The sequence below is a fragment of the Dromiciops gliroides genome, chromosome 2 (genome assembly GCF_019393635.1).
Source record: "Dromiciops gliroides isolate mDroGli1 chromosome 2, mDroGli1.pri, whole genome shotgun sequence".
Taxonomy (NCBI): Eukaryota; Metazoa; Chordata; class Mammalia; order Microbiotheria; family Microbiotheriidae; genus Dromiciops; species Dromiciops gliroides.
In genome coordinates, this window is record NC_057862.1 from 520,647,420 (window position 1) to 520,659,425 (window position 12,006).

The window sequence follows — 12,006 nt, forward strand, 5'->3', positions numbered from 1 at the left end:
CCCCTCCCCCCCACATCTCCCCCTCATTGTAGAGATCATCTTAATGTGGACAACCCTCAGGTCCTGTCAACCAATGGAATTGAATGATACCAGCCAATTAGCTTTGACCAGGGTATAGTGGACTGACCACATGAGGGACGTCATTCTTCTTGGTGTTCTTGGCTTCCAGGACCTGCTGTCGCTTGGTGTGCTCTCTTAGGACAGGGTAGGTTGGTAGGCCGTGTGCTCTCTGAGAGACAATACGGCAAGACACTACGGCACTGGGGCTTTTCTGCTTGTGTTAACTGCCACATGGTCAATATTTGACTAATATATAATATTACTAATAAATAATTACTGCCAAAATTGGTGCAACAGCTGTTATTATATAAATAGCCATTAATATTATAAGTAGCAAATATTTAAGAAAGTACAATCTAGCCCCAATAATTTAAAAAACACAAAATGCAAAAGGTGCTTCTTTTTAGCTTTGAAATGCAATTTATATTTTCTTTCAGCAGATTTATCTTCTTACAGAAGCAGTGTTGTACATTGGGGGTGGGGGGGAACCACCAATTGGGAAACAAAGAGACCTGGGTTCTAAATCCAATTTTGCCACTAACTTGTTCTATGACATCAGGAAACACATCCCCTGCTGGGACCTCAGTTTCCTCTTTTGTAAAATGATAAATTATACCAAACACACCCATATATCCCAGTTTTGCCTTTCCATTGTAGTTTCCAATCCTTAAGAACATATTGGCTGAGTGATAAGGAAATCACCTAGGGCCTTTCTAGGCACTATCAAGGATAGGAACCAAATCTTTGATTTCACTGATATATGGAATTCTTAGATGAGACAACTCCATTTATCAATGCGAATCAGTACCATCTCTGCAACTACAACAAGTCTTAGTGGGTAGCCTAGAGCACTCACTTGCCCAGGGTCACACAGCCAGTAGGTGTCAAATATGAGACTTGAACCCAGGTCCTGAGTCCCACCATGTCATACCACCTCATATTTGAGATAGTGGTGGTCAAGATTCAAACTTGAAAGATCCAAAAAGCATCTCAATCACAGTACAGATAAACAAGTTGATTAACTGTCATTATCTGTCCTTTGTCTCTCAAGACTCAGAGATCCCAGAAGCGAAGACCGAAGGGCCCAGAACCAAAGTGCCCAGAACCGAAGGGCCCAGAACCGACTGCTTTTCTGAGCTCTCCTGAACTGCAGCTTGTCCAGAATTTTTTGAGTCAGAAATATTCACTCATTATCAGAGGAACCGATGTCATCTTCCCTCATCCTGACACAGAGAGGAAAAAGCCTTTCCAAACTCATCCAATAGGGACATCCGTGTGGCAACCTGACACATCTGCCATAGACTACCAAGTTAACTTCCTGGGAAAGGTGAAGGCTTTTTGTTGGTTTGTTTACCGAATAGTCCTTTCTCTTCCAGGAAGTATTTTTGCTTCCAAATCCTCCAACATAAATAAAAGGCAACGGTGTCTGAATCACCTTCCAGTTACTCACAAGAAGTCAAACTGTGCCCTAAATGGGCAGCCGTCGGCTCTCTCCACCATCAAGCATTTGAATTGGGCTCCTTTGTCAACTTCAACTTGGAGCACTCTTTGAGCTCCTCCTCCAGGACCTTGTTCCTCTTCTCCATGTCCTGCCGTGAGCATTCCATGTTTTGCAAGCTGATTTCCAGCTCTTTGAACTTCTTCTTCTCTTGCTCCAGTTCTTCATTCAGTCTCACTACTTTGGCCCAAACGTCATAGTTCTCTTTCTCCAGGCTGCAGAAGATGGAAAGAAGGAAAAGAGGTGAGAGGTCTGAGGCACTGTCTCTGCGCTCTTCCCGAGCCCTTGCCCTAGAAGCCCTCTCCCATGCCTCTTTTCAGCCAGGGACCTCCCAGTCCCCCAACACCAGTACTACTGTCCTCTTGTTAGCATTGAATCTACTCGTGCCCCTGTCCATCCAGCCAAATCCTACCCATGCTTCAGGGATTAGCTAAATTCCCACCTCCTTCATGACCAGTACAGTTAGGGAGACATGGAGCTCAATCCAGATTCTGCCGCTTAGTCAAAAATACCTCCTTTGAGGCTCAGTTTCTTCATTTGTCACTAGCTGGTCTATACTCCAAAGATCAAAGAAAAAGGGAAAGTAGATATCTATGTATTCATTCATTCCTTCATTCACTGATTTACAACAATTCTTTTTATAGTAGCAAAAAATGGAACTTAAGGAGTACCCATCTATTTGGTAATGGCTAAACAAACTATGGTATGTGATTGTAATTGAATTGCATTTTTTGCATGTGTTACTGTATCATAAGAAATGATGAAATGAACAGTTTCAGAGGAAATTGGGAAGACCTCTATGAATCAACATAGAAAGAAGTAAGCAGAACCAGGAAAACAATTTCTACAATGACAACATTATAAAGAAAAACAACTTTGAAAAAAATAAAAGAAAAAGAAAGAAAAAGGGAAAAAAGAAAAGAAAAACAACTTTGAAAGACTTAAGGGGCAGCTAGGTGGCACAGTGGATGGAGCACTAGCCCTGGATTCAGGAGGACCTGAGTTCAAATCCAGCCTCAGACACTTAACACTTAGTAGCTGTGAGACCCTGGGCAAGTCACTTAACCCCAATTGTCTCACTAAAAAAAAAAAAAGTAAGACTTAAAAATCATAAGTCCAGATGACCAAAGTTGAAACATGCCACCCATCTTGAAAGAGACCAATGTGGGAATTTGCTTTTCTGGGTTATGCATATATTTTTATTAAGGTCTTGTTTTTCTCTTTTTTGAATTGTTCAGTGGTGGGGGACAATGGGGGAAGAGATAATAAATACTTGTAAAAACAAATTATTTTTTTAAACCTCTGTAAATTGGCTTCTGAATTAATAATTCAACTGAAACTGCCCTCTGTAAAGTTACAAATGATCTCTTAATTGCCAAAAATGTAATGACTTTTTCCTGATCTTCATACTTCTTGACCTCTCTCTAGTAATTAACCTTTTCCTCCTGGATACTCTCTCTTCCCTAGGTTTTCATGACTCTGCTCTCGGTTCTCATTTTAGTGTTGGATCCAACCACTCCTCATTTTTGTTACTGGTGCTCCATCCATGACATGCCCACTAACTGTCTGTGTTCCCCAATACTATCCTGAAACATCTTTTTACTCTATACTACCTTACTTGATGCTCTCATCAGCTCCCATAAGTTCCATTATCATCTCTATGCAAATAATTCCCAGATTTACATGTCCAGCCTTATTCTCTCTCCATATAGTCACACATCAAACTGGATTACCATAGGTACCTCAAACTCAACGTCTCCAAAACAGAAATTATTTTCTTTCCCTGCAAACCCTCCCCATTTCCAATTTTTGTATTCATGTCAAGACTGCCACTATCTTCACAGTCACTTGAACTTACAACCTCAATATTATCCTTCACTTCATACTCTCACTCATCCTGTATATCCAATCTGTTGCCAAGTCTTGTCATTTCTACCTTCACAAAATGTCTCGTATATGTTCCTGTCTCTCCACTCACACAGCCAAAGCCCTACTTCAGACCTTTACTCTTTCCCAGACTATTATAATAACATTTTATAACTGTTCTCCCTGCCTCAAGTCTCTCTCTACTCCAATCCATCCTCAATTTAGCTGGTTTTACCAGCTAAATAAAATTTAAATTTCTCTTTTTGTCATTCGAAGCTCTTAATAACCTGGCCACTGAGTGCTTTTTCATTCTTCTCATACCTTACTCCTCCTCATGAACTCTAAGATGAAACTACATTAACCTACTTACATTTCCTTGAACACGATGCTCCTCCTGTCTCCTTTCCTTTGCAAAGGATGCCTCCATACCTGGAATACTTTTTCTTCACCTTGACTTTTTTGTTTCCTTCACTTTCTTCAGCTCAAATTCAACCTTCTGCATTAAGCTGCTAATTCCTCTCCCTCTGAGATGATTTCTGAGCTACTCTTCATATCTGGTATTGCCTAGTTATTTACACGTTGTATTTCTCCATTAGACTCTGAGCTCCTTGAGGCCAGGGACTGTTTTTGTCTCTCTTTGTATCCTCAGTGCTTAGCCCAGTGTCTGGTACATAGAAGATGTTCAAAGTGTCCAATGAATTCTGTCTTCTATGTCCTAAGGTCTCTTCTAGGTTTGATGTTTTATGATTCCAGGCCCTTCCACAGTCATTTAGCCTAAGGTACTCTCTCCCTCTTGTGAACTCACAACCCTAATTGTCTATGACATATTTGCCATTTTTATACAATTTTGACATGTATTCTTCTATAACTTTTCATGTTTATGCTTTTGTCTGCCCAAATTACAGATATCTGCCTGGTCCTATATGTCTTTGAATCCCTATGTTCTCAATGAATAATCACTTTGATTGATTGAAACAATATCAATGTTTTAAGATTCTCAAGCCCTCTATATGTCCTTCAGCTGAGTTCTCTTTTCTTTTCTTTTCTTTTTTTTTTTTTAGGCAATTGGGGTTATATGACTTGCTCAGGGTCACACAGCTAGTGTCTGAGGCTGCATTTGAACTCAGGTTTTCCTAACTCCAGGATCAGAGCTCTACCTACTATACCACCTAACTGTCCCTTGAGTTGTTTCTACCTTACCTGACATCTCACTGCTCAAAGACTTCTGAATGGAATATTTTTTATAGCGCTTTGCCTGGACCTTTTCTTTATACTCATCTCATCCTCCTTTGTTTCATAGTTATTTGTTTCTAGGTGTTTCCTTCTATAAGATTCTAAGATCTTTGAGAACAACTTCATCACATTAATCTTTGTATTTCCCTATTTCCTATTTCCTTCTTTCTGGACTTCAAACACACCCAAGCCTGCCCCATCACTGAAAAATGCTCTCTAATCAAAAGACATGAAGTTTTCAGATGAAATAATCAAAGCCACCTATAGCCATATGAAAAAAATGCTATAACTCACTATTGATTAGAAAGGTTCAGGTCAAAATAATTCTGGGTACTACCTCATACCTACTGGATTGTATAATAGAACAGCAGAGGAAAATGACAAATGTTGTAGGGGATATGGGAAAAATGAGACATTAACACACTCTTGGTAAAGTTGTAAACTAATTCAAACATTCTGTAGAGCAATTTGGAACTATGGCTAAAGGGCTATAAAACCATGCATACTCTTCAACCTAGCAATACCACTACTAGTTTGGTATCCTAAAAGAGATTTTTTTAAAAGTTGAATTCAGGGGGGCAGCTAGGTGGCACAGTGGATAAAGCACCGGCCCTGGATTCAGGAGGATATGAGTTCAAATCCGGCCTCAGACACTTGACACTTACTAACTGTGTCACTCTGGGCAAGTCACTTAACCCTTATTGCCCTGAAAAAAAAAGTTGAATTCAAAATTGGGGTGATGCCCATCAATTGGAGAATGACTGAACAAATTGTGGGATGAGATTAAGATGGAGCACTACTGTGCTGTAAGAAATGATGAGCAGGGGGCAGCTAGATGGCGCAGTGGATAGAGCACCAGCCCTGGATTCAGGAGGACCTGAGTTCAAATCCGGCCTCAGACACTTAACACTTACTAGCTGTGTGACCCCGGGCAAGTCACTTAAGCCCAATTGCCTCACTAAAAAAAAAACAAAAAACAACAAAAAAAGAAATGATGAGCAGGATGCTATGAAAAATGCAATCCATCTACAGAGAAAGAACTGATGGTATCTGAATACAGATTGAAGTATAATTTTTTTTGTTAGTTCCTCTTTCTAAAGTTTTTTTTGTCTGTTTTCTTTTACAACCTGACTAATGTGTAAATGTTTTGTATGACTGCACATGTATTACTTATATTGAATTACTTGAGTTCTTAAGGGGCAGTGGGAAGGGAGGGAGGAAGAGAATTTGGAACACAAAGTTTTAAAAATCGATGTGAAAATTTGTTTTTACATGTAACTTTGGGAAAATTCTAAATAAGTAAATAAAATGACAATTAAAAAAAAGAAAAAAGAAAAATGTTCTCTAGATCCTGCTATCTCAATCAGCTATGTTCCTATAGGATAGCAAGAGGGAGAGAGAATGGAGAGTGGGGAAGATAAGGAGAAGCATAGTGAGTTCTGTTTTGGTCATGCTGATTTCAAGATGCTTCCAGGACTTCCATTTGGAAATATCACTGTCTAATACGTAGGTGCTAATACAGACCCAGAGTGCTCCTTCCCTATAGCACACAGATAATTTCCATGCACAATTATACCTGCATGCATAACTGATATGTCAATTACAAGAGTTTCTTCTGAAATTACTAACTGAGATGCCTGAAGGATCAGGACTTTGTAACACTTTATTAAAGACTTGGCAAGTTGGAACCCTGTTGGAGTTCCTACATAAATTTGGGAATATTAACATTATTTTTTCTTAAGCACAGTCTTCAGCACAGAAGTCCTACTCTGATGCCTTATCAAGGTGTATCAGTGATCCTGAATTCTGGAAGGTTATACCAACAGTGCTCAGGCTCACACCTATGGAGCTGGAAGGGTTGTGAATAAGGGCCTGGGGGTAGATTCTGTATCTGTCATCTAGGAGACTGACTCCCAAGGTCAGAGAGGTTCAACACCAGAAGTTTGGCCATTACTGGTGATTTTTTTTCCTGTCAAAACACCATCTGCTAAGGCTAAGAGGAGGGGTTGCAATCTGTATGGGTGGGAGGAATACCTAAATCTCTGAAATCAATTGGTAGCCATAACTAGGATGAGACAACTAGGGCTTTGTCTCCAGGTCACTGAAATTTAAAGGGTTCACTTACACTTTTTCAGCAGAATCAGAACTACTTAACTTAGAATCTAGTGGGCAAGAATAATTGACTAAAATAGGAAGCTATCAGATGACATGCTTCACTGCCTCTGGCATATCTACCTCCAGATACAGACTTTCCCAGAAGTGGTATCAAAGTCTTCTGGAGTTTCTCTTCCCTCATCTCAGGGCCTTATGTCGATCAACAAGCATTTATGAAATCCATATTGTATGCCAGGAACTATTCTAAGTTCTTAGCACACAAACAAAAACAAAAAATATGATCCCTGACCCTAAGGAACTCATATTCTATTAGATGAAATAAAATGGGGGGGGGGGCGGCTAGGTGGCGCAGCGGATAAAGCACTGGCTCTGGATTTAGGAGTACCTGAGTTCAAATCCGGCCTCAGATACTTGACACTTACTAGCTGTGTGACCCTGGGAAAGTACTTAACCCCCATTGCCCTGCAAAAAAAAAAAACAAAAAAAGAAAGAAAAAGAAAGAAAATGCAAAAAAGTTATAAATATTAGAATAGATAGACAGAAAGACAGACATATACAATGTCAATGGAAGGTAATCTCAGAGAGAAGGTATTGGAGTGTGGGAGGAAGGGCAGATGGATTGGGAAAGTCCTCTTGAAGAAGAGTTTTCCAAGAAAAAAAAAAAGCCAGGAAGTGGAGGTGAGGAAGAAGAGTATTCTAGACATGGGAGACAGCCAGTGAGAAAAGTTATTAGGAGATGAAGTGTCCTTTGTGAGGAATAGCATTAAGGGGGTGTTGCTGGATCATAAAGTAGGTGTTGGGGAGTAAAGTATAAAAAGACCAGAAGTATAAAAGTGGGTCAGGTCATGAAGGGCTTTAAAAGACAATGGATTTTATATTTGATTCTGGAGAGAATAAGGAAACTCTGGGATTTGTCTAGGCCCGAGATAGGGGCACATGGCCAGATGTCTCTATAGAAAGATCACTTTGGCAGCTGAGTGGAAGATGGACTGGAATAAGGAGACACTTGAGGCAGGGAGACCAATTAGAAAACATTATTACAATAGTCCTCACATTATATAACCTATGTCAGATTGCTTACTGTCTCAGGGAAGTGGAAAGGGGAAAGAGGAAGAAGAGAATTTGTAACTCAAAATTTCAAAAAGAGAATGTTAAAAAAAAATTTACATGCAATTGGGAAAAATAAAATAATACATTTTACCTTAAAAATAGTCCACAGCTAGGTAGCGCAGTGAATGAAGCACTGGCCCTAGATTCAAGAGGACCATAGTTCGAATCTAAGACACTTGATACTTACTAGCTATGTCCTGGGCAAGTCACTTGACCCTCATTGCCCCGTTAAAAATACATACATAGGGGAAGCTAGGTGGTACAGTGGATGGAGCACGGGCCCTGGAGTCAGGAATACCTGAGTTCAGATTCGGCCTCAGACACTTAACATTTAGTAGCTGTGTGACCCTGGGAAAGTCACTTAACCCCAGTTGCCTCACTAAAAAAAAAAAAATTAAAAAAAATACATACATACATACATAAAAATAAACATTTTAAAAGACCAAAAAAATAGTCCACGCATGTAGTGATGAAGACCTGGACGAGGGTTGTGACTGTGTGAACTGAGAGAAGGACACACATTCTAGAGATATGTTGCAAAGGTGAAAATGGTAAGACTTGGCAACAGAATGGAAACGTGGGGTGAGTTCGAATGAGGAATCCAACATGATCCTGAAGGTGTGAGCCTGGGTCACTATGAGAGGATGGTGGTGCCTTCAACAGTAATAGGAAAGTTGGGAAGAGGAGAAGGTTTTCAGGGGAAAGAGAATATCCCAACATTAATAGTATTGGGAGGGGGGGGATTGAAGGTACTTCTGCAAAGCTTGCCTCAGATACAAAATTTGCTAGTTTGGGCCATCCTAGAATCTTGACGTAAGTAAATACATTCTATAATGCAGGGAGCTCTTCCTGCAGTTAGCCCCGGATGCTGTGACTTGAATGCATGCCGTGCCCCAACGATCATTTCTGCACCCACTCTGACAAAGGGCAATGCCCTTGGGGCTACTAAAGAGAGCATTCGCACAGCCAGGCTGGTGAATTCCCATGTGCCACGTTGCCCACGTCTTACCTTTTGATTCGTTCCTCATAGCCCTGCCTCTGTGCTTCCATTTCCTTTTTCAGTTCTAAGATCTCCTTCTGCAGAGACTCGTGGTCCCTCTGAACAGACCCTTTTTCCTCAGTGCTTAAACTGGTCGGAGTGTCAGTGGCGGGGGCTGGCTGGGAATCAGGTGGGCTCGTTTTATCCGCGGCGGATGATGAGCAGGGGGCATCTCTTTGGCACAGGGAGGTCGGCTCGGCTTCTGGAAAGTAACGTAGATCTTGAGACAGTGTTCTTTTGTGGCCGCCGGCTTTGCCTTCAGTAGAGGAGGACCAGAACTCATTGTCGAAGATCTCCACCTTGCTGCTGCTGCTGCTGGTGTTGTTGGTACTTTGCAAGGCTGAAGATAAGAAACATTTCCTGTTCGGAAGCGTTTGAGTCCTTTTTCGAGACTGCAGCTTCCATGATCCGGATAGCCCCTTCGATGCTTTGCTGGTCTCCAATTCCAGACTGCCATCGGCCGCCTTTAAGCCGGTGGAGCCGCTGCTATCAGAGTCATTGGTCTGAAAAATAAAGCTTCAAATCTTAACTGGATGTTATAAACTCAGGGGTGCTAAGATAAAAAGCCGAAATGTGCAAAATGAACGTTCCCTCATTGACTGCATTGTGTCTGGGCCTCCTGATTATAACTACTTTTCTTTATTAAATCCAGCCTCTGCCGGTCAATAGTCCCTTAGCTTCGAGAAGCCATTTAACTCTAGGCAGCAATTTCTTCATTTTTTAAATCACAGGCTTGAGGGGGCAGCTAGGTGGTGCAGTGGATAGAGCACCAGCCCTGGATTCAGAAGTACCTGAGTTCAAATTCGACCTCAGACACTTGACACTTACTAGCTGTGTGTGACCCTGGGCAAGTCACTTAACCCCCATTGCCCCACAAAAAACAAACAAACAAAAAATCATAGGCCTGGACTAAATCATCTCAAAAAGGTCCTTTCCAGCTTTAAATTCTGTGAATCTATAAATATATTTCTTTGGATCTCTTTGAGTGGCATTAGGGTTTTTATGGAGTGTGTGTGTGTCTGTATGTGTGACACCGTACCTGGGATACCCCCAGAAAGCTTAACCTTAAAGGCCTTCTAGATGGCACACTGAATAGAGCACCAGACCTAGAATCAGGCAGATTGTTCTTCCCGAGTTCAAATCTGGCCTCAGACACCAGCTTCGTGAGCCTGAACAAGTCACTTAACTCTGTTTGCCTCAGTTTCTTTATCTGTATAATGAGCTGGAGAAGGAAACGGCAAACCACTCCAGTAGCCTTGCCAAGAAAACCTCAAATGGGATCACACAGAATTGGATAAGACAGAAAATGACTGAGCAACAACAAAGCATAGGCAGGGAAGAAAGTCTGCCCCGACCATAAGCTCCAGGAGGGCAGGGCTCAAGTTTTATGTGGATTTTATACCTTCTCCCATCTACCGCTTACCCTGCACACAGTTGATTCATCAGCATTTGCTGAATAAATGAATGCAAAGAACAGGTAAAAGAAAAAAGAAATAAATTGGCAAGATAGCCCAAGAGGAAAGAAGGAAGGATCAGAAAAGGGAGCCTAAAGGAAGGATAGAAAGGGAAAAGATAAACGAAAGCTGTTGGGCAGCATTGTCTAGGGCTTTCGCCATTGTCTTAGGAGAAAGACCTTGTGAACTGGCAAGAGTACTGGGCTTTCAGTCTAAGGATGTGGATTTGAATCTAGGCCCTGCCATGAATTCACTGGGTGTGTCCTTGGGCAGGTCATGTTATCTCTTTCAGCCTCTATTTCCTCATCTGTTAAAATGGGAGGGATTTTCATCCTATTGGAGATTCAGGAGTACAGAATATCACATATGTTGTCAGAGAAGATTGATGGGTTTGATTTGCTGAATTGCCCCCCCTTCTTTTAAAATGTGTTACAGAGGAAGTCTCCTTGGCAGAGAGGGAGGGAAGACATAGTCAGAAACGAATGTGATATAAAAACAAAGGCATTAGTAAAATATGAAAAAATTTAAAATAAAAAAAATAAAATTAGGGAATTGGATTAGTTACACCTTTCCCTTTAAATACTATGATCTAATCAACAGCTGTGGAAGTCCTTTGATTCTGCTCTACCAAGGACATAGAACACTTAATGACAAGCTGGAGAAATAGAAACCAGAGAAGTGGTCAAGAAGAACTGAAAAGGTTCCATAATAAGTGGCAAAAGAATCTATGAAAAATCACCACCACTGACTACCTTTCTCTCCTACTAGAGAGCAGGGTGGTGTGATGGCTGACATTCTGGACTTGGTTACCTAGAAACAGATGATCTTTCATTTGAACCTCAATGATGCCTAAAATAGGTGGTTGTTAAAGCTCATATGTTTCTGCTAGACAGAATTCTTATGAAAAGCTGGTATTGCCTAAATTAAAAAGACTTTCAAAGGGGCAGCTAGGTGGTGCAGTGGATAGAGCACCAGCCCTGGAGTCAGGAGCACCTGAGTTCAAATCTGGCCTCAGACATGTAACACTTACTAGCTGTGTGACCCTGGGCAAGTCACTTAATCCCAATTGCCTCACTTAAAAAAAAAAAAAAAAAGACTTTCAAATTCTTGCATCCTGCCTCAGGATATAAGCCTCCTTACTTTAAGGAGAGGAGCTACCACACTGGGTGTGTACCTATAGACATTACTTAGCACAATCCCTGACACATAGTAAGCACTTGATAAATGCTTTATCATCTATCCCCATTCATTCAATAAGGAGCCTTTGGAGATTACCGAGAAAAGGAGGGACACTGACTGAGTTGTACCCTAGGAAGAGGATTTTAACAATTATGTGAAAAACAGATTAGAAAAGAGAGAGACTAGTCACAGGGAGACTACTTATGAGTTTTTCTGTCATCCAGGGCAGAGGTGATGATGGTCTGGAGAGTTGGCTGTATATGTTTCTTAAAAGAGGGAGTTAGGGGCAGCTAGGTGGTGCAGCGGATAGAGCACTGGCCCTAGATTCAGGAGGACCTGAGTTCAAATCCAACCTCAGACACTTGACACTTATTAGCTGTGTGACCCTGGGCAAGTCACTTAACCCCAATTGCCTCACCAAAAAAAAAAAAAGAAAGAAAAGAGGGAGTTAG

At 41.2% G+C, this 12,006-nt stretch overlaps 1 protein-coding gene across 3 annotated transcripts in view; it reads right to left on the reverse strand.

Annotated features, from left to right (window-relative positions):
* Positions 1-500: 500 nt before the first annotated feature.
* ARHGAP25 (Rho GTPase activating protein 25) overlaps positions 501-12,006 on the reverse strand; it is a 127,516-nt gene continuing 116,010 nt past the window's right edge. For all 3 annotated transcript variants that reach the window (XM_043988591.1, XM_043988594.1, XM_043988592.1), the window contains exons 10-11: positions 8,892-9,424; positions 501-1,773 (exon numbers count right to left, since the gene is read on the reverse strand). In XM_043988591.1, the coding sequence (XP_043844526.1) occupies positions 1,560-1,773; positions 8,892-9,424 (747 nt within the window). In that variant the 3' untranslated portion in view covers positions 501-1,559. The remainder of the gene's footprint in view (positions 1,774-8,891; positions 9,425-12,006) is intronic.